At 40.7% G+C, this 22,476-nt stretch overlaps 2 protein-coding genes across 4 annotated transcripts in view; one reads left to right on the top strand and one right to left on the bottom strand.

Moving 5' to 3' along the window:
- Positions 1-1,379: 1,379 nt before the first annotated feature.
- Positions 1,380-5,049, bottom strand: ENY2 (ENY2 transcription and export complex 2 subunit). Of its 2 annotated transcripts, XM_033066815.2 has the most exons (5): positions 4,964-5,049; positions 4,496-4,589; positions 3,388-3,458; positions 2,509-2,583; positions 1,380-1,613 (listed from the first exon to the last, which is right to left on the bottom strand). In XM_033066815.2, exons 2-5 carry the CDS (start codon positions 4,561-4,563, stop codon positions 1,537-1,539), a joined length of 291 nt encoding a protein of 96 aa, XP_032922706.1. In that variant the 5' UTR covers positions 4,564-4,589; positions 4,964-5,049; the 3' UTR covers positions 1,380-1,536. The 2 variants fall into 2 exon arrangements, with proteins under 2 accessions (XP_032922706.1, XP_032922714.1); XM_033066823.2 differs by lacking the exon at positions 4,964-5,049 and having other exon boundaries at positions 4,496-4,897.
- A 122-nt stretch (positions 5,050-5,171) lies between these two features.
- NUDCD1 (NudC domain containing 1) overlaps positions 5,172-22,476 on the top strand; it is a 33,931-nt gene continuing 16,626 nt past the window's right edge. The window contains exons 1-5 of one of the 2 annotated variants that reach the window (XM_033066807.2): positions 5,173-5,390; positions 11,195-11,282; positions 15,052-15,206; positions 20,172-20,357; positions 22,091-22,271. In XM_033066807.2, coding sequence (XP_032922698.1) covers positions 15,099-15,206; positions 20,172-20,357; positions 22,091-22,271 — 475 coding nt within the window. In that variant the 5' untranslated portion in view covers positions 5,173-5,390; positions 11,195-11,282; positions 15,052-15,098. Of the gene's footprint in view, positions 5,391-11,194; positions 11,283-15,051; positions 15,207-20,171; positions 20,358-22,090; positions 22,272-22,476 lie in introns of both variants that reach the window. The other variant, XM_033066800.2, reaches the window with a different exon arrangement.

Genomic DNA, 22,476 nt, shown 5'->3' with positions numbered 1-22,476 from the left:
CGATGGAACAGCACAACCCGCTGGCACAGGAATGACTTTCTAAGTTTTTACAGAATTCTTCTGATTAGGAGTATGACTTATTATGTTGAATCAGTAATTTTTCACAATAGCCACCGAGTCCCAACAGTATCTGCTTGCTCACTCAGTTTCTGCTTATACTTTTCCACTTTATAGCCTATTCTGAACTACAAACACAAGATGGGAAAAATTACACATTTTCACTTCAAAGTCTCTTTCTTGATCCTCTCTAGTCATAAAATTTATTTCTGCAGCTATGTATAGACGTGGCTGATGTTACACTTCCAGATACAAGAATTAAAAATGTATCATGTTAGGAGACTTTCGCTGGCAAATGATTCAACTATACTTCAATTTCAAAAGGCCCCAGAGATCCACATCAAGAAACCACCAGTAATATGGGCAAGGCTAGAAAACAGTACAGTAATTTCACAATTACAAGCCACACCATTTTGACTAAAATTTAGCTCCCAACCCAAAAGTGCAGCGTACACTCCGGAGCGGCTAATATATTAACAAATTTAGGAAATTTCCAAACCCGGAAGTGAGAACCTGCAAGCGTGGCGGCGCTGCCCGCCCCCGACAAGTGCAGCGGCGTTGCTCGCCCCCCGCAAATGCAGCGGTGCCGCCCAGCCCTGACAAGCGCAGTGGCCGGGCACGCCGCTCTCCCGCTTCCCGGCAGCTGCGGTGAGCGGGGCCGGGGCTACTCCCTGGTGGCCGCCCCGAGCAGGGCCGAGCCAGTAAACCCCGCCTCCCGCGATTCTGTTACTAATTGGCAACTTTGTTGCATGCAGGTCCTTGCTGCGAACGACGGAGCGGCTTATAATTGGGTGCGGCATGTGTATGGACAAAGAACGAAATGTTTGCCAACACCCGGATATGCGGCTTATAGTCAGTGTGGCTTGTAATCGTGAAATTACTGTAGTTGTTCAGAATTAGAATAGCGACTCAAAGTAAATGTGAAAAGAATTAGTGATGAAAGATAAAACTGCCTTTTTCTTGAAGAATTCAACTTCTTATGAATTGCTGAGTAAATACTTGCAACCCATGTCAGAGACTTCAAACAACTCATTCTCTAGAAAAGAAATACAAAAGGAATTTCACCAACAGTTTCACATAGCCTTAACTTTCTCCTGCTTATGCTGGGAGAATCAGAAAGGCTGTGCTCAGCAGTATCCCATTTTCCACTTTTTTATAGACTTCTCTGCATTTCTGGTCAACATAATTGTTAACTGCGCTTCTTTTCTGAAAATCTCTGCAAGGTTCCACAATTGTATAAAAAGTTACAGATAATTAAAAACTGGAACAGGTGACATCACATTACAGGCCACTGAGAGACAGAACCACCTTAGAACCACGAGTCCACAAAATTTTTTATTAAAATAACACCAAGTTTAAGCAATCGATACAGTGCGAAGAAAATTTAAACATTTTTCTTCCTTAAGTATGTAAACTGCATTCCAATCCTGAACATGATTGATGTAATACAGGAAACTGTATCTCAGATGAATGTCAGAGTTAAAGACTGGCATGCTGAGCAAGGAAGGTTCTTATTCTTTGCAAGAGTTCTTTCTTTACACTGTCTGGTACCAAAGCTGAAACACAAATAAGAAAGCAAGAAGTTAAAAAAGACAAAATAAAAAGTATGCTAAAACCATACTTTTACAACAGCAGTTTCTATTCTTTCATTGTTCTTGCAATTCTGTTAATACCTAAAGTAACTGAAACTACTTGATTTTCACATAGCACATGATATTTTTCCTATTTAAAATAGGCTAAAATTGGGATCTGTTGAGAACAATGTTGTTACTGCACTGATTTTTTGCCTATTCCTAGTCCAGAAAATTGGAAAGTTTGAGGAAAAGGATTATTCAACAGGAAACAGGATATTAACCAGAACAAGTGTGATTATCCTACCTTTTTTCTTCACAAATTTAAGACAAAAAAAAATTCTCAACCCTGGCCTCTGAGTAAAGGAATTGAGCAAGCTATTTTGAAAACCTATTTTTATTTAGAACTTAATGAAATTTCTACCATTAATATCAAACTCTGCTAGAAAGCCTGAGAGGAACAATATAAAGATGACTGCAGTTTCCTTACATTATTTCATTTTTTTGGCATGTCTATGCTATGTCCTTTACTCTTTTCATTCCCATTACACTAGAACTGTTAGTTCTGATTTTAATATCTTAAAGTATTTGGAATGTTAAAACATCTGTTTCATATGCACAAGTTGGACTATTAAGTCAGTTATAAAAATGAATATAGACATGACTAAATAATGTAATCTGCAAAAGTAATCTGAAGGCTGCTACACAATACAAATTCACATGTTTCATCAACAAACTATCAACATTTTATTTGTAGTTAGTATTAAGCTATTAACATTTTTCCTTGAATCCAACATAGGCAGGTCCTTCAAAACATTAATGAAATAGAGGTATGTATGTTTACTGATGTACTACTCAGTCTACATTTGCATTTTCTTACCTCTGCCTTTGGGAGTGATTTCTGCCACCAAATCATCAAAAGTAACATGCTCTAATCCTTTTTCTTTAATGACATCTGGGGAAGACCAAGACCAATACTTTAAGTCTTTTAATCCATTTGTAAGACAACAAAACCTGTGCTGGTGATTTAAGAGACAAAACCTGGCTACATAATCATGGGAGAATATGAAATAGCATGGGATCTAAATATAGGTTATTAGCTCAGCACCTACTGCATTGTACAGTGGATTTTAGTCTCTTACTCAAGCCATAGGTTTAAGGATGGGAACTTGTCACTGCTGATGCACCTTGATCAGCTCATATTTTAAAAACAAACATTAAAATGTTTTATCTCATCTGAAATGTGCCAGATGTGCACCAGATGGACCTATTACTGGAGTGCTGGAGCAGTTCACAAGTTGGCTCACTTATCTCTTAAAACACATTATTTACACAGAAGAAAGAAAGGTGCAACTGAAAAAAACACTTTGAAACATACAGTAAGGAACAGCACAGACAGTGTATCCTTACTATTCTTCCAATTGGTTTAAACAAGATTTCTATACATATTTCAGCCAAGTCAAAAAGCATGTCAGAGAGAAAGGAATAAATCTATAGCAAAATAAAGGCTATTATTAACACACGTCAGTATTGAAACAACTGTTTACTTATAGTGCCTTGCACACTACTGAAAAATGCAGATGTCAAAGCTGAGAAATAATCTCTATTCAGTAGCATGTTTAAACATAAATGTCAAGTTGCCAGGGATACATTCCTTTTGCCCATGTCTTGTTTAAACTGTCAGTAAAGCCTTCATCTGGGACTTTTATTTGGCCAGAATCTCTGTTGACTACAAAGGAAATTAATTGACCGCTGTTACCTTTGCAATGTGCCTTCAACTGATCCTTCCAGCCACATTCAATTAACTTGGCTCTCAGCAACTCTTTAAGGCTGTTGAGACAATATAAAACTTGTTAGAACAGCAAACATTCCTGACAGCTTAAATATGCTCCAGTTTGAAAGTCAAGCCTACAATTATTACCCAAGAGCTCCCAAACCAGCAGTAGAAATGGCTGAACAGCAGGTGAACTGAAAGCCAATTGAGTTCCAATTTTAGTTTCCCATGTTGGACCATGAGGATTTGGTGCCTCCAGAGCTAACTCACAGAACTGCTTCAGGCAATGTTGATGCTGCAGCCAGAGAAAAAGTTAGAGGCGCTTGAATCACTCAAACAGAGTCCACTCTGGCAGCAGATGTATGCAAACTTTCAAAGTTGGAGTATTTCATCTGATACCAGGTCTTTAAAATAAGTAAAACATTCTCATACGGGCCTTTAAAAATGAAGGAGATAGAGCTTTTGGTGCATGGTGTTGCAAGCACAGTGAAACCATGAGAAGGGAAATGTCATAAGCACTCTTAGTGATATGTAAATATAAGGATGATAAAACAGATTGAAGTGACAACAACAGGCCAAAAACATTGTGCAATTTACTTGTTTGCCATTATTGGGATGTCTGCAATGACTTGCACAAGTGCTGCTTTACGTATTCTACTATGTATTGCTTTACCTAACAAAACAGCTAGAAACACAAGAAAAACTTAAAAGCAAAAAGGTAAGTTTTGTTTCATTCTCCTTACCAGGAAACAACAACATTTAACTGCAACAAGTCGCATGGAACTCTGATTCTTATATTAATCTAGGGCATTCCAACACAAAATACCTACATAAGAGAATGCTTTAGATTCATAAGCCAATTAGCCCATCCTTTATTTCCCCATTATCTCTTTTAAATTGGAAAACTAAATAAAAGTTTTCAAAAGGCATTTTTGAAATAGTTAATATACCACTCAAGACTTTCATGTGCAAGCACTTAAATAACTTAGAGTTGAGTTTACTTTATTGGGTTTACTCTAGTTCTAGGTGCAGTGCAGGTTCAATGTATTTAAACATCAAATTCTCACCGACAAGGAGTAGGAAGTCAACTTACCGTTCTCGCTCTCCTGTTTCTATTAGCTTTTGGTTAATGGTTGCTCTCATCTGCGCATCTTTATTCATTTTGGAAATCTACGTTTCTCACAAACCTACACAGAGCAAAGCAGAGTTTCGACAAGTGCTAGTGTCATTCACCCAACAAAAACAAGTCAGCGTTCTGCCCACGGACAGATCCCCGCGGTGAGTGACCGGAGCACCGGTGTGTGCGGTTAACGACCGGACGAGCTCGGCACGGCCGCCCCGGCTGCCCGGGCACGGGCAGTTCACCGGGCCGCCTGCGCGGGCACGGCCCACCCTCTCCGGGCGCGGCCTCTCCGCAGCCCGGCCCTCCCGCCCGGCGCCCCCGGCGCTCTGCCAGCCCAGCGGCGCCCCGGAGCGAGGGAGCGGCGCGGGGCAGCCCGGCGCGGGGCAGCCCGGCGTGGGGCAGGCCCGGCGCGGTTCGCTCCCGCTGCTCCCGGCTCACCGCCCGCCGCAGCCCCACCGGTCCGCGCAGCAGAGGCCGAGCCGCCTGCAGCACGCGCCATGCGCCGCCAGCCCCACCCTCTTGGGCGCGGGCGCCGCCGGGAAACGTAGTCCGGGCTCGGCGACTACAGCTCCCGACGCGCCCCGGGCGCACGGCTGCCTCCGGGCCCGGACTACAGCTCCCAGCATGCACCCCGGAGCCCGGGCACCTGCGCACTCTCTTCCCGTGGTGCTCCGCGGCCGCTGCCGCGCGTTCCCCGAGGGCCCGCGGAGTTGCCGGCGATTCCCCAAGTTTTCCCGGAGCCGCGGGATGGCGGGCGCCGCCCATTGCTCCCTGCAGGCCAAGCGCCTGCTGCTGGACCCCAAGTTCGAGGGATACAAGCTGTCGCTGGAGCCGCTGGCCTGCTACCAGCTGGGGCTGGACGCGGGTGAGGAGCGGGCGCGGCGCGGGGCTGGTCCCGCCGGGCATCCCTTGGGCAGCGCGGGGAGGACGGATCCCCCCGCGTTTCCCTTCGTCCCCTCGCCGGGCTCCGAGGGCAGGGCCGGGCAGGGGCTCTCGGTGCAGGGTGTCCCGAGCTGTGGCAGCCCGGCCCGCAGCACGGCAGTCCCGCGCCTCTGAACGGCGGGGCTTCCAGAGACCGAGCGCTCCGTCTCGGCTCTTCTCGCTGTGTTCGCTGCTGTTGGCCGGGGCGCCCGTCGTTCTCCTCGCCAGGTGGCTTCGTAGTGGCCCGAGGTCTCTGACTTGTCAGACCTCTGCCTTGTAGCTGTCTGATCCTGCTGCGCTTAGTTCCTAAGTTAATAAGGAAACCTGTGTCCTAAATCTGGTCTTGTTTGTGCAGGCAAGGTGAGGCCAGATGACCAACAAGGTAGCATCCTATACAAACTTCACCAAATTAGCTGGTTTTCTTTCTTACTCTGCCCACAGTTCAGAGGTGATTCGTCATGCCATGCGTTCCATGCCCTGCTTCCTCTGCCAAGCATCATTAGTATTTGAGATGCTGGTCCATTAACAGGCTAATTCACTGTGGGAGTACATTAGCACAAAGTTCTGTTGGATATGTGCCTGCAGTCTTAGCCATGCCCTGAAATATCTCAGCACTCTACATTTACTGGTTTGTGAATTTTTTGTAAGGTGGATTAATTAGTTTGTTTTCTTTCTAAAGCTGAGACAGCAAACACAATTTCTGTGGGCTAATCTCGGTCTGTATATATTTACTGAACGATATACCTATCTACAGAGTAACCCATTACATGTTAACTTTAGTTTTGTGTAGAACATATTGTATTCATAGTAGATCAGAAAGGTATGTTTGCCATGCTGAGATGTCAGCAGTAGGAAGGAAGCTTTTAGATAAATTTTGTATTGAAGCCTAAGGGAATGAGACTGTGAGTGTGGTAGGACTGGAAGATATAACATGAGTAACATTTTTCCTGTAAGACTGCTTTAGGTGTCACCTTTCAAAAGACAGCCCAAATGCAGGTTAATGGGTGCTGTTATGAGAGTGCAGCAGTTGTATCAGAGATAGGAACAGTGTAGCATTGGAGCACTCCTTTAGTTTGTCTCTCATTTGCTGTTGCGCCTATGGTCAAGCAGCCTTTGTGGTTCTTGGATAGTCAGTTGTGCACCTGTTCTGAATAGGTGGGATTACAGACCTTCATTAAAATACATGAACGGTGGAGTTGCTAATGGAGAGATGGATCTACTCAGTTCTTGGCCATTCGGATATTTTGTATTTACAGTAACTCATGTAATAGAAGATTGAAATGTGTGACTGTGTTCTTTTCTTTCCCCACTTCCCACAACACAAAGGCTCATTTCAGTCTAACTTAACTGTCCTATGAAATCACTAATACTGACTCATTCTCTTCTGTGTGCACATATATAGATATAGATACTGATCCTCGGGAGAGTGGAAAGTTTTATTGTTGTTCTTGTGTTTTGGAATTAATAACAGGAAATGTACCAGGCCTTATATTTGTCTTCCAGATGTTTTGTTGCAGCTTTCTCTTCAGCTATAGAGCTGCTTCTTTCTCCTTGCTGTTTTTCTTTCATGTGCTTTAAGGCAGTTTATTCACAGTGCAGAGGTGTTCTGTACCTGACTTTTGTATTTCCCAGTGTCAGTGGTCTACACATGTGTTAGATTTAGGGTACCCTTCCAAAACTTGATTTTTGTGTTGTACAAGAGTAATGAGTTGAGTTGTAGAGAATGTGAATGGTGTGTAGGCTGTGGCTTTTTCGAATTACTGTGTGGGAGAGGAAACCAGTATTGTGTGGGAAGGTCAAGAACTTCTAATTTCCAGCACATTTATGTGCAGATTCAAAGCCTCCAGAACGTGATGAATAGCTTGGTAGTTTTTGGGTTATTAAATCAATATGTGTCACTGTGTGAAGAATTTGATTTCATTTTCTTAAAGTGGGACTGAGTACAATAGCTGAAAAAAATGTCAAATGTTTAGTAACACAGTCAGTATAATTATTTCTGATTTTATTCACAACTGTTTGCAAAAATATTGTAGTGGAATCTGGAAGATTAATGTAAAAGGGCAGTTGATTTTTTTATTTTACAGAAAAAGATTTAATGAGTGTTTGTCTCAAATGACCTGAGATTTGTAGTTCTGCTTGTGTGGCATCCCAAATTTGGTGGCAGTTAAGAGGAATATGTGAGTTTTAGAGTACTTGGGATACATGACAATTAAAAGAAATAAGTGCTTGTTCTTAGGTAGAACTGAGTTTTATCTCACCTGTAGTTGAAGTGTTTATGTAGTGTTATTACAAACTTGCGTAGTGAACTTTGAGTATCAATCTTCTCTCAGTATTTCTATGTCCGTTTTCATATTTATATATTTTAATGAATTTTACTACTAGCTATAAAATAAAATGCCAAAAAAATTGCCCTGTGGAATTGATGCAGTCTTCTGCCTGTGGAGCAGGTGGAGAGCAACATGTGGTTTTGTGTGACAACTTGTGGTGGTTGTCATGTTCCTGAGGACCGCAGTGAGCTTCATTTTCTGACCGTCGTGTAAAACTTAATGTTCAGTTCTACTCTGCCTTCAGCTGGTTGACTGTGGTTGCGAGGAATTTGCTGTGGTCAGATGTGTGAGTGACAAATACAGTAATTTCACGACTATAAGGCGCACCGGACTATAAGGCGCACCCCCCCGGATTTGGCAAAATTCGCAACTTTGTAGATCAGATAAGGCGCACCGGTCTATAAGGCGCACTTTTTTTTTGCAGCGAGGCTCCGCCCCCAGCTCACCTCGTGTGGTTGCTGGCCGAGGCCCCGCCTCAACCCGGCAGCCATTGGCCCCCGGGCCCACCTCCAGTAGGGGCGGTGCCGCGAGCCACCAGGCCACCCTGGACCCGGCGGCCATGGGCCCCTGGGACTGCCTGGACCCAGGAGTGGGGGTGCCGTCGGCCCCCTAGCCCGCATTCACGCGGCATCCATGGCTCCCCGGGACTGCCTGGACCCAGGAGCAGGGTTGCTGCCGGCCCCCTAGCCTGCCTTCATCCGGCAGCCATGGGCTCCCGGGACTGCTTCCACCCTGGAAGGCGGGTGCCGCGGCCCCCCTAGCCCACATTCACCTGGCAGCCATGGGCTCCCGGGACTGCCTGGACCGGAGAGGGGCGGTGCCTCGGGCCCCCTGGCCCGCCTCCACCCGGCAGGGGCAGTGCCGCGGGCCTCCGGGCCCGCCCCCAGCCGGCTGCTGTGGCACTTCCGGCTCCCCCCACGGCTCTCAGCTCACACTTCCGGTTTGGCAAATTTCGCCGCTTTGTACATCAGATAAGGCGCACCGGACTATAAGGCGCACTTCCGGGTTTGAGGGAAAATTTTAGTCAAAAGGGTGTGCCTTATAGTCGTGAAATTACTGTACATTTTAAGAAATAATTTATTTATTAGATCTGTGATAGAAATTGATTTTCTACTGAATTTCTTAAAATGTATGGTCACAGTGAAGAAGAATGGGGGGGAGTAGGATACCTTCCTTTTACTTCTAAATACTACGATTTGCATGTTCTTCTATTTCTTTCTTAACCCAACGCTAAACTCTCACAGTCATTTATTTTATCATCTCTCCTCCTAGTAATATATGTATCAACTAGTAATGAGTTATTATGTATTTATTTCCTACGTCTTCATTGTAAATTTTGTCTTTCTCCTTAGTGTTTTTTAGTTTATTTCCATAACTTATTTTCAAATGTTTCCTTTGCACTGAGTTTTGTAATGCCTTTTTTTTAGATCACCAAACATTTAGGAGGGGCAAATGAGCTTCTTATTTGTGGTTATCTCTTCTGCCCTAATCTGATGTCAGCAGAGTCCAAAGCAGAGATTTTGAGGTGAATCCTTGTCTCCAGCAAGGAACATGTCTAAATTGCACAGAGTTTTTAAAGGATACAGACCTTTGCTGTTTACTCGTTAGATGTCTTAGAATTCCTTTTCGTTTCCAGAGGCCTAGAATTTATTGAGATGTGGATGTTCCTGATCCCTTTCCTCTATCTTGTCTGTTTGGTAGGATCATTGTACTTATAATGTAATAGTGGATGCTTTTCAATATAGCTACAGCTGGAAGGCAGAGTAAACTTTTGCTCAGCGATGGAACTGCTGGTGCAAGCCAGGAGAATATGCGGAGAATGCATTCCTTTGATCACCTGCATTTATCAAGTCTTATCACTTTTTCTGAAAAATGGTGGTAATGCATGCTGTTTAGAAGGTTTGCTTCAATAAAAGGTGCTCTTTAGTGGTGGTAAATGGAAAACATGTTTGTAACTTTTTATGGAGCAAAAGGCACCCGTACATTTCAGAGATTTTCATTTGAATTTTCCATTTGCATTTGAAAAATTAAATATTAAAAAAAGTGTTTAAAGTAATGTATGGGAAATAGTAAGAAGCTGTGAGCTTTTCAGACATTTGCAGCTGTAATTCATAGAAGTTTAGGTCTCAGGCACATGTTTACTCAACAACAATGAGATGTTGCCTTTAACAATACAAACGTGGTTTTTATAATTAAAAGAAAAAGTATTAATGGAGGATTAGAAGTATCTTTGACTACTGTTAACTAGAAAATAAATAATCTCTTGCACTAATAGACCAGTGTATCTGCAGTACAAAATTGCTTCCACTGGGTGGCATTGCAAAACAAGGCATGACATACAAGCAAATAATATTTGATGCTACAAAATATACTGGTACAATTACTTTGCATATTTTGCAGTTTTGTAAAGTTGCTTTGGTGTATTCAGGAAGACATCTAAAAATAAAGGGGTTGTTTGGGGGTTGTTCCTCACCCTTTTTTCTTTACCTTTCTTATTTTTTCACCCCAGTTCTGCTTCATAGTGTGTGGTGGCAGATGTAAGACTTCTCTATTAATTTAAAATATAAGTTCCTTGATTGTGTTCTTTATTGAGAGGAGAATTTTTTTTTTTTTTTTTGCATTTTAGACTAATAATAATATCCAACTAGGGATCTTATAGCAACAGTTAGGTTAGGGATGCATTACTACTTCTGCTGATTCTTATGAATGACTTTGTATTTAGTACTTTTGCTTTTAAGTAAAGCATTATGAGTGCAAATCTTTTCTTTAAATATATTTAAACTATTTGGAGTCAAATTATTTTTTTAAAGCATGGAACTAGTAGAGATAAACACAATTCTCGAAAAGTAGAGTAGTTTTCTTTATCCTGATCCAAAATACCCCATGTAACTAGGGTTATTGGGAAATAATAGTGGAAGCTGAGATTTAGTTTATATATTCTGTATACTTGCTTTCTTTTCTGGTATGCATAACAATGTATGAATCAATGTGTCTGGGTTATCATGGTGCAGGTGTATTTATCAGAAATTTGAAAGATATCACGTGTTGTTCTGATAATAGCTGCCATTGACTGCTGCTTTTTAATGGAACTCAAACAGCTTAGAGAACCCATTGAGACTGCTGGATTAATCTGACTAAAAATCACATTATAAAAAAAAGGAAAAAAATTAAAATGCTGATACAAAACAAACCCAACCCAAACAACAACAAATCAGAAAAAAATCCTGACTGAATAACTAAATAAAAACTCATTAAACCGTGTAACCGTGAGACTGAATAAGGTGATGATTGAAGTATTTCTTCTTCTCCATTTATATTAACTTACCTTTCTCTGAATTTACTTTTAATAAATTCTCTGTTTCTTTTTTCTCCTTTGTTTGTTTTTGCACTCAGCTCTTTTGGTTTTCTCTTTTTTTCAAAGGACCATCAAGAGACCTTGAATCTTGAAGGCTAGAAAGGAAGGAATGAATTTCACCCTAGTGTAGAATCTTCTATAAACTAAGCACATGGTATGTGATAGCACATGGAAGTGGTGCACAGCTTTCACTTGGTCATAGTATGGGTTTCAATTAAGGGAGAATGGAAGAGGTTCTTTAATTGGTTCATCTTGGCAGAGCTACATGTATGTGTGATACATACTGAAAGCAGTTGGCTACCTCTTTTGAAGTGTTTCATGACAAGACAATTCACATTTGTCAGATTTCCTACTTTAAAATCACCTATGAATTGTATAGTTTATGACTTCTGTTTATGTGGAATTAATTACATATTGCAATAGTATAAGGGATTTGGATCTCCTGTTCCTGACTCCCTTTATTATGCAGGGCTTATCAGAAATACATTCTAGAAAACTCAAGGACATGTTCATGTTCTTCCAGATTTTATAAAGTTTATCACCTTACAGTCAGCTAATCAATAGTTTATTGTTCCAACAATTTTCATGAAAAGTTGTACATTTACTTTAGGAATTATGTAGTTTGGAGTATTTAGACTGTTTAGTTACAGTTCTGGCAAGAGCAACATAATTAAGGGAAAGGGAAGGAAGAAGTAGGGAAAGGAAACCTTACCATTTCAGGTTTTTTGTGCTAAAAATCTTTACATGTTTTCTTTCTACATGTATATTCTAATTTCATAGGATCAGCCATACAGGAAGTAGATGATACGTGCTTGGTTTCACTGAAAATAATTATCCTGGATTATATTTGGTTTGGTCTTTAATTGTTTACAAAACATTCATCTCTTTTTGTGTTGGGAAAAATATCTCTGTGATAAAGCTTGGCTGTGCAAACAGCTTTAAAATGCATTTTCACAATGTATTTGTTTTTTTACAGAAAAATATTCTAATTAATTAAAGTAGAAATTGGAATGGGTAGCAGTCCTTGCCATTAAGACAGATGTATTTTCTTCTCACTCCTTTGTTGATATTCTAGCTTGTTTAGAAGGGCCATAGCTTGTGGAACAGCAATTTATTAATTGCAGAGGTATGGAAATCCCTCCTGTGTGATGAATATGAATAATGATTTGATCTGGGTGGAATTAAAACTGGTTTGCAAATATCAACAGTGATTAGGAGACTAATTGTTAGTTATGCTGTCATTTTGCAAGCATTTTGTATAGTATGACTGAATTTTTTATTAATCAGGCAGTAATCTTGCATAATTTTCTAAAGCCACTTTTATGTTAATCGCCACTGTCTCTAATGGGGTTTGTTCTGAAACATACAGTGATTGGTTGTTGAGTTTGTGATAGCTGTGCAGTGGCACTGATGGCACTGCCAAATTAACTGCTCTTTGCAGGAGTTGGTGTTCTGACACAGTAAACTACTTCTGCTGCAGTAGAATTTAAGAAAATGCTAAAGAAGAGTGGTACTGCAGAGAGTGCTGTAAGGTTATGGGATGGGATGGAGGTGAAATGGTGGACATAGATTTGCTCTGTTTCTGAGCAGAAAAGGGAAGAAAGTAGTTGAAAAGTTGAAAGATGAGGAACTGCACTAACTGTGAACTGCTGCTATGAGAAGGATTAGCCTTGAGGTGCTTTCCCCATACTCTGGGCTTGGGTGCTAATCATCATAGACTGACAGAGTTTACTTTTAACTTTCTAAAGGGATCTTTCTTGTGTGAAGTTCAAGACAAATTCCCTGAAGGAAAACTAAGAATCCTGGTTTGACTGTACTGGAGAATGAAATGGTGTTTTCGTCTATCTGATTCTATTTTCAGAAGGATGGACTAGACCTCTGCTAATGTATTTTGAGATGTTTGGACTACAGTTGCTTCATCTCTGTATAGATACAGAATAGGAGAAAAAAAGCTGCACCTAATTTATGAAAACCTGGTTAGTCTTCGACAGATAATCCAGTTCAGATTACTGGTAGTTGAGTAGATATTTTCTCTTTGGAAAAATCCTGCTCAAGTGAATGCCTGTAGGTAGCATGCTTCTTGACTTGAAGAAGGCAGCATTCTAATGAACAACCATTCTTTGCAGCCTTTTTCAATCAGAAAAACTTAGTCTGAAATTCTGATGGTATCTTGGACATTTCTGGGAATTTCAGCCTCAGTGAGAGTGCTAAGAACATGGTGGGGCGTTATTGTTTTTTTGCTTAGATTTTTTGCTGTTTTGTTTTGTGCTTTTGATTTTGCTTTTTTTTTTTTTGTAATTACTGTGAACTAATTCTACTCTGTACTGGTTTAATCTTTTGCCTTGTGAGTGTTGATAGAGTAACTCAGAATTAAAGACTATGAAATCCATGTAGTTATATGGAATATTTCTCTTGGCTGCTGTTTTCCTAGAGTTACTATAGAGCAGAATTTTTTTCCCTTACTTTAATACCAAGTAGGTTTGACATTGTTGTTGCATGTGTGTGTAGAGGTGTGTCTCATGTAAGAGGGTTATTGGTAAATTGGACCTCAAGACATGCTGGTGAGAGATGGGGAGGAGGTGTATTGGGTTTGCATAGCAAGGTTTTGGTAGCAGGAGGCCTCTAAAGGAAGGCTTCTGTGAGAAGCTGCTGGAAGCTTCCCCCATGTCTGACAGTGCCAATGCCAGGTGGCTCTGAGATGGACAGGGCTGAGCCCATCAGCCACAGTGGTAGCAACTCTGGGGTAATATATTGGAAAAGTATAAAAAGCTGCTGCACAAGAACTGCAGCCAGAGAGAGGAGTGAGACTGTATGAGAGAAACCACTCTGCAGACACCGAGGTCAGTGAGGAAGAAGTGGAAGGAGATGCTCCTGGTACCAGAGCAGAGTCCCCTGCAGCCTGTGGTGAAGACCATGGTGAGACAGGTTGTTCCTCTGCAGCCCATGGAGGCCCATAGGGGGGCAGAGATCCACCTGCAGCCTGTGAAGGACCCCCTGCTGGAGCAGGTGGATGCACCTGACTTTGGCTGTGATGGCATGGAAAGCCCGTGCTGGAGCAGGCTCCAGGTAGACCTGTGAACTCGTGGGGAGAGGCCACACTGCAGCAGGTTTGCTGGCAAGACTTGTGACCCCACTGGGCACCCACCCTTGTGCAGTCCTTTCTGAAGGACTGTGACCTGTGGAAGGGAGCCACTCTGGAGCAGTTTGTGAAGAACGGTAGCCTGTGAAAAGAGCTCACCTTAGAGAAGTTTGAAGGATTGTCTCCTTGGTAACGACTCTGTGCTGGAGCAGTAGAAGAGAATGAGGAGGAAGAAGAAGCAGAGAGGTGTGATGAACAGACCTCAACGTCCATTTCCTGTCTCCTGTGCCCCTGGAGAGGGGAGGAGGGAGTGACCAGTGGGAGTGAAATTGAGCCCTGGAAGAAGAGAGGGTTGGGGAGGAATGTGTTTTGAGATTTTTTTTATTTCTCATTACCCTAGTCTGATTGGCAGTAAATGAAACTAATTTCCCCAGGTTAAGCCTGTTTTGCCTGTGACAGTAATAGGTGAGTGATCTCTCCTTGTGCTCATCTTCTCTCATGAGCCTTATGTTTTCTCTTCCCTGTCCAGCTGAAGAGGGAAGTGATAGAGTGGCTTTAGTGGGCATCTGGCATCCTGCCAGGGGAAACCTGCCGCAACAGGCCACTGTAAATAGTAATGGTGATGAGATAATCAGAGCAAATGACTGCAGTGGCCTTTAGGGCTGATGACTTGCTTTCCAACTTTATGGTGAAATTTTAAACTATGTATACATAATGTATTTTTCTTCAAATAAAGCATACCTACGAAAAGAAATGGAACAACTATTTTTAAATTGGTTTGAATTTTAAATTACTAAACTGTAAATAAATAATTGTTAAAATAGTCTTTTTCTTTTCCCTCCAGCTGTAGCAGAAGTGCAGCTTCGTGATGATCAATATACCCTTGACCACATGCGTGCTTTTGGCATGTATAATTATCTTCACCTTGATTCCTGGTACCAGGATAATGTCTACTATGTTGATCAGTTTGGAAGGGTTATGAATCTGTCAGTGACTCTGGTAAGAATAAAATCTTTTTTTTTAAACTACTGAATTGAAAAATATGGGAGCAGATGAGATAAAAAGTATTGGAAGTAGGATCCAAATGCAAAAACTGGGTGAAGGTATTGCCAGGAAGATAGGTCGGTTAAAAATAATGGATTTGACCAGGAAGAATAAAACGATTTTAAGTGAGGTTTCTGACTTTGTGTTAATAATATTGCTTTAATGGTGCAACGGTGTGTGGCATCCCACCCTTAAGGGGACAGGAGCACTCAGGAGTTGAAGATCATTTGGCATGGAAATTGAAATGTTAGGCCCTGACTTCCCAAGTACAAGCACACAGCAGTGGGCTGATGGGATGTTCAGGGTCCTGGAGGTGCTGACTGGGCTTGGTGGGAGTACCTGTTGATGGGTCACTTTCTCCACTTGTAAAATAGGTGACTCACTTTCTATACAAGTCAGTTATCATGTGCAGTTTGTTCTTCCAGTCCCTTCTGGAAATGGTTTGGAGGGCTTAGGGCATTTCTGGTGGTCTTGATCTCCCCCCAGCAGTCCATGTCCACATCCACTTCTCCACATTATTCCTATATGTGTGCTGTGCCTATCTCTAGGAGCCAGAACAAAGAGGTTTGTCCCAGAAAAGTGCTGTCCTCCCTGTGTGTGGTACCCATCTCCAGCCACATCCTGTTCTTTCTCCCAGTGTGTTTTACCAACAAACCTTGCTTGAGTCCACAGCCTATAGCTATCACTGTTGGAGACACACATTAGCTCTTCTTTTAAGCTTCTACATAGTGTTACATCTACTTCCATTCTGGGCAAGATGGACATGACAGGAGGTTGAAGAAGAGGGAAGATGCTTCTGTTCTAGTTGCTTTTCGCTTTCTCCCTGATATTACTTGATGTTTGTTTACTTGCTAACTTGAAAACCCAGTCATTGTATATATATGTTAGAATTAGAAATGCTTAATCTAGACATCATGTGTTGGAGGCAAAAAGATGCTGGTGGCCATGAGGGCACTTGAAATAGTGTAAGCAAGCTAAGGCCAGTCTGAAATTTCTGCTTTTATACTGGTGGTCCTAAGTAATCAAACTTTGTATTTCTTTTTAGCCATTTTAATGCATGCTTTAGTTTCTTTTAAAAACTATACTTCATTTCAGAGAGGGAATACCATGTTTCTGGCACATACAGTTGTAGTGCTTGGGCATTAAGGAAGAAAAGACTGTGTGGAAAGGAAAATATCCATTGTCATACTACCAGAGAGTTTGACTCGTAACCTTGTCAGACAAAAGAAAACCCAGGGCTACGTGTGAGTTTTTGAGAGCGTGTTGCTTAGCCTGTGCAAGGTTCTGGGGGAAGGAATTACTGGGTCAGAACTAAACTAAGAAAAATTCTGAAACTGTAGTTTTAGATTTTCAGGAAATACAGGTTTCCAGAGGATGATAGGGTGAGAACAATTGCTTTGCTTTTTGTAGTATATAGCAGTCAGAGACTTTGGCAGACTCTTACTGTGACAAAATAACCTTCTAGGACTTCTTCCAAAACTTTTGAGATCATCTGCATATCTAGTAGAAACACGTAAAAGAAAGCCTTTTAACAGTGGCTTGTCACAATTTCATTTTTTGTTTTATCCTTGAGGGTTGGTTAACCCTGGCTTGCTGCTGAATGCCCACCCAAGCACTCTGTCACTCCTCCAATTTAACAAGATGGCGAGAAAAAATGAGAAAAAAGCCTGTGGATGAGGATAAAACCAAGGAGATCACTTACCACGTACCATGGTGGGCAAAACAGACTTGACTTTGGGGAAAACTATTTAATTATTGCCAGTTAGAACTAGTAGGATAAGAAAGAGGTCACCCAAAGCTTGTATGGGAAGTTGTTCCATTGTGTGCTTTTCCATAGGCAACAGTGTGGGTATCTGTACTTTGTGGGTTTCAGGAGGACAGCCTGCTTTTCCATGGTTTGTTCCAAGGGTTGCAGGCAGACCTGTGTTCCACACCACTGTCTTAGCTGACAAGCTCAGCTCTCTCCAGTGAGTCCAGTGGAGCCAGCTGGAAGTGGCTGTATGTGCAGGGGGCAGCCCTGGCCCCTCCTCACTGAGGCCACCCCTGCAGGTCCCCTCTGCCTGCACAACACAGACACCCAGTACATCCCTTTATTAGGAGGGCACTATGTGTGTAAATTTATTTCTTAGCATTTGACTAATATCTGGTCACAAGTTTTAGGGGAAATAAAACTGATTAAACTGTGAAATAAATAGGCATTATCATGTGTCCTAATACATGATACCATGCTGTTTTGTAAAGGAAACACGTTTGCATATGAATAAAAAGGAATGTGTGTTCAGAAACATCAACAAGGTGTCTCATTACAAATGTGCCTAGCCATATATTAGTCAAATGTATATTAAAAATGAGATTGGTTATGGCTAAGTACAGCTTAGAATTAAAATTAATGTCAGTCTTCTTTAAAACAGAAGATGGAACAGGGTAATGTGTTCATCCTGAAGTCAGAGTGAAAGAACACACGTAGGCTTTCTAACGCATCATTATTTCTATTTTTATTTCTTATTTTGGTAGCAGCTTTGATTCTAATATAACAGCATGTTGGTTATCCATATATCATGAATTATCCCTATTAACTTAGGTGTTTAAAAAGATGTTATCTGTGAAGGAAAAGAAGTTCATATAACACCTTGCCACTTGCTCAAAATCACACATAATTGAAAAATGAAAAGTGATCAACAGATACAGTACTTCTGTGTTGATGGATGTGTCTTCAGGTGGGTTTTTTATACCAGATTGAGGAAATTGTTACTCTAACTTGACTGGAAATACTGTATAATGGCTTTAACTTTCTCCTGTTACAACTGTTGGACTTTTTTCATTCAGTATGCCAACAGCGATCAATACTTTGCTTTAAACACCCGGTGAATAGGGAGAGTAGTGTCAGGTTTACTGATGAGATTTTTTAGTTGGTTGGTTTTTTTGCATCTGACTCAACTTTGTTGATTGCTCGGTGTTTGTAGCATTCAAATAATAGCTGTAAAACATTCAGAGTTTTCTCCCTTAGCAGTTGGACTTGGTTGCTTGACCTTAAGCTCTTCTTGCAAAGACAACATGTTTCTTTTTATGCTCAAATAATCAGTTAAAAAATTGTGGCAATGAGAACTCTTCTCACACTTAATTAAAATCCTTAATGGTGTATATATATATTTTCATCTTTTAATTTCCTATAAGAATTAGCTATGGAATACTGCTTCTGTAACTTTCAATTAACTTGAATTCAGAACAACTGATAGTGGCACCAGATTTGTATCCTTTATACCAGATATTCTGTTTATTCCTGCTCAAAAGGTATCTGTAGCTCAGCTTAAAAAAGATTGCAGTGTGGCACTGCAATAGGCTGTTAAATAAACTTATCCTGACATGTAGTAGAATCATATAATTGTTTAGGTTGAGAAAGCCTTTTAGGATCATTGAGTCCCACCAGTCACCCAGCACTGCTAAGTCCATCACTAAACTGTGTCCCTAAGTGCTGTATCCACAATCTTTGAAACATATCCATTGATGGTGACTGCACCAACTACCCTGGGCAGCCTGTTCCAGGGTTGTTTCCTTCTGGTGAAGAAATTTTTCCTTTTATCATCTAAACCTCTCTTCTAGCTCCTTCGTGAGAAGAGACCAACCTTCACCTGGCTATAAACTCCTAACAGGGAGTTGTAGACCATAAGGTCCCTCCTGAGTCTTTTCTCCAGGCAAAACAACCCCAACTCCCTCAGCTGCTCTACTCCTCATAAGAGTTGTGCTCAGGACCATTCCTCAGCTCCATTGCCCTTCTCTGGACACACTTCAGCTCCTCAGTGTGTTTTTTATAGTGGGGAATTCAAATCTGAACCCAAGACCTGAGCTACAGCCTCACCAGTGGCCAGTACAGGGGGACAATCACTCTAATCCCGCTGGCCACACTATTTCTGATACAGGCCAGGATGCCTTTGGCCTTATTGGCCACCTGGGCACAAACTGGCTCATGTTCAGCTGCTGTTGACCAGCACTCCTGGTACTTTTCCACTGGGCAGCTTTCCAGCCACTCTTCCCCTGTGGTGCTGGCTGGGGTTGTGAACCCGAGGGCAGAGCCCAACACTTTTCCATATTGAACCTCATACCACTGACCTTGGCCCATCAATCCAGCCTGTTCAAACACCTGCAGAGCCTTCCTACCCTCCAGCAGATCAACACTCCTGCCCACCTTGGTATCTTTTGCAAACTGACTGGGGGTACCCTCAAATCCCTCATCCAGATGATTGACAAAAATATTAGACAGGACTAGACTCAATACTAAGATGTGGGGAAAACCATTAGTGACTGACCACGAACTGGATTTAATTCCGTAGTGTAAAAATAATGTGATAAAAAAGTTGTTTGAAAATGTGGTATGATTTAGGACAGCTTTTCTTTGCCAGCTAATCGTAGGTGTTACTTCCCTTAACTTACTGAATAAAGTGACCACTCTAGGAAAGATGAAAATTTGTATTTGCCAGTTGTGCGAGAGAATAAGCTAAAATTCTTTTAAATTTACAGGTGAGTTTTATGTACTAGTTTGAGTACAATTCTGTGGCTTTCATTTCTTTTTAAGTCTCCACATTTTTCCTGGGACTAGAATTACTTGAGGTAAGTGATTATTATATAGGAATGCTAGGGGAAAATAAAAACCTTTTCTAATGCAAAATATAATTACTACTTAAAATTGCAGGAAAAAGTGCTAAATATGAGTCAGAAAACACAGAAACCAGTTTGATGAATTTCCTCTACCTTTTCAACGTATGTGGGAATTATGCTTGCTACCCACTTTTTTCCAGATATATTCCAATGATACACAGAACTGGTACGTTGCTACTGAGATTTATCATTCTTAATTTGCCTGTAGTATTTACTGAAATTAATAAATACTTCATAAAGTCTTAGTTCATGACTGTTTGTTTATAGGACACTGCTCTACAAAAACCAAGAGAAGTTTTCAGGCTACCTACAGACTTGACTGCGTGTGATAATCGCCTTTGTGCCTCAATGCATTTTTCATCCTCCACATGGGTCACCCTTTCTGATGGTACAGGAAGATTGTATTTAATTAAATCAGGCAAGCGTGGAAACAGTGCATCTGAAAAGTGGGAGGTATGTCCTGCAATGATGTATTTAGGATTTGTACATAAATCCCTATCAAAGTGATCTAACTGCATTAATAACGGCATTTGTTATCCTGCTTGGACACAACAAATATTATTGTTACATTTCTACCTGAAGCTGTGGGTCTCATGTTCTGTGGTTAGTTCCTTTTGGTTTATGAAAGATGAATCTGGTAAAAAGTCTCTGCATTTTGCATCTATTTTGTTTGTCAGAGGGTAGTTTCCTAAGAAACCACACATGTTTTGGTATTGGCAAAAACATAGGTGTATATACTGTAGTGGAAGATTTCAACATGGTGGATTAGCTGTTTTCGATACATCTTAAGAGTTCAGGAAAGGAAATTGATCATCTTGTTTTTACATTCTTGGTAAAAAATACCGTCTGGTTTTTATTCTGTTCTTTGTGAGAATGCTGAGACATAAATAAGTTACATTGAAATTGTTAGTGTAATGAAAAGACAAGATTTATATCCGAGGTTCTGTCACCATTTAAATTGACTTGTTGAGTGTGTTGAGCATCCAGTGGTTTCGAGTTGTTAATATCACAGCCCTATAAATCCTCAAACTTCAGGTTTCTATCAGGTTTCTACCTGAAACGATCAAGTTTCAGTAACAACAGCTGGATTGAATCTATACGCATTCAACCACTGCAGCTTGAATTCTTCTTTGTAATTTATTCTTCCATTTTCATATGTTAATCATCCAGCAAATAACATTTATTTTCTTCTTCTCTGTTGTTTGGATTAATTTTGTTTTTATCATTGTTCTTTTGCTGAATGAGTACTTTCTGAAAAAAACTGGAATACATGGTTTTTAGAATGAAAACTTCCAGCTATAGGTACCAAAAGTCTCATGATATAAGATACGGAGTCCTTCTGTATGAAATTAATGGAATAATTTTCATATAGTATAAATTTTCATTAATTAATGAATTTTATAACTTTAAGTTCATAATTAATGACATTTTATATTCACAGTGGTGCTTATTAGCTTTTCACTATTACAGTAATAGTTATGTATTCTGCCTACCTAGTCACATCCAAATATTGGATGGACTTTCCCAATCCATGTGCATAAATAAAAATTCAAGAACTTCTAACCCTAGCTTCTCCTAAACAGGAATATTATTCTCCTTCATTGCATTATAGCTTTTTGTTTCTTACTTCGTGGAGGAAGAAAATGGGATCTCCTTGCAAAGCTAAGTGATAGCATGTTAGATGATTGAACACTGACAGTGATGCTTTGGACCTTTACGTCTTCTTGTTTGCATGAATGAAGGTCTACAAAGATTTTCAGAATATTGAAGTGTCTAGAGAACTAGTGAGATGAAATGCTTACATTTTCATCTTGAATGTGACTGCCCAGTTGACAGGCAGCGTTTATGGACCCTGTTTTCATCAGTTGCTGTCCCTCTATTTATTGCAGTGCTAAACAGCCACAATGCAGACAGTTTTGGGGATCTTTGTGCAGTGTTTAATGGGTTCTTATAATGATTGTTTAATATAAACAGTAATATTTAGGAGCATTTCAGTACAGTGACTTGATAGCCACAGAAGGAGGAACTAGAAATGTGTGACATTTGTGAGTTCGTATTGGCAGAGAGATTTGTGGGAGACAAACTGTTACTGATTTGACATTCGCTAAAACCCTTTTTGCTTTCTCTAAAAGAGAAAGGCTTCCAGCTTTAACTGTCTGACTTTTTACTACATTTTTGTCTTCTAGATTGTGTTTAATGAGGAGCTAGGAAGTCCATTTATTGTAGCACACAGTGTTTCATTTATAAAATCTGATGCGCTTTCAGTAGCTGTGCTGCTGCTTAGGGTAGAAAAAGATGACCTGGACACAAAAGGAAGTGGATTTCATGTTACCTTGGAATGGGTTACAATTGAAGAAAGAAAAGAGGGTAAGTGTTTTACATTTATGTTGCTGGTGAGTAATGTTAAAAAAAAAAAAAATCATGGTTCTTAGTCTTAGAAGTTATTTTTACACATGTTCTGATATTTATTTTCCACAGCTTAGATTTTACATAGGTAATTTCTTCTTATATTTTGAGATCAAGTTTTTGGATATTGACCTAAATTTTGACAGATATTTGGAAAACAGGAAGA

The sequence above is a fragment of the Catharus ustulatus genome, chromosome 1 (assembly GCF_009819885.2).
Source record: "Catharus ustulatus isolate bCatUst1 chromosome 1, bCatUst1.pri.v2, whole genome shotgun sequence".
NCBI lineage: Eukaryota > Metazoa > Chordata > Aves > Passeriformes > Turdidae > Catharus > Catharus ustulatus.
The sequence above is the reverse complement of the archived record's forward strand: the minus strand, read 5'-3'. Positions and strand labels throughout refer to the sequence as shown.

Bases quoted from the DNA above. Each gene is read 5' to 3' on its own strand.
- ENY2 (XM_033066815.2), bottom strand. From the start codon at position 4,563: ATGAATAAAGATGCGCAGATGAGAGCAACCATTAACCAAAAGCTAATA. The intron at 3,459-4,495 runs GTAAGTTGACTT...TTGTCTCAACAG, and splicing joins GAAACAGGAGAGCGAGAACG to CCTTAAAGAGTTGCTGAGAG. The intron at 2,584-3,387 runs GTAACAGCGGTC...GGTCTTCCCCAG, and splicing joins GTTGAAGGCACATTGCAAAG to ATGTCATTAAAGAAAAAGGA.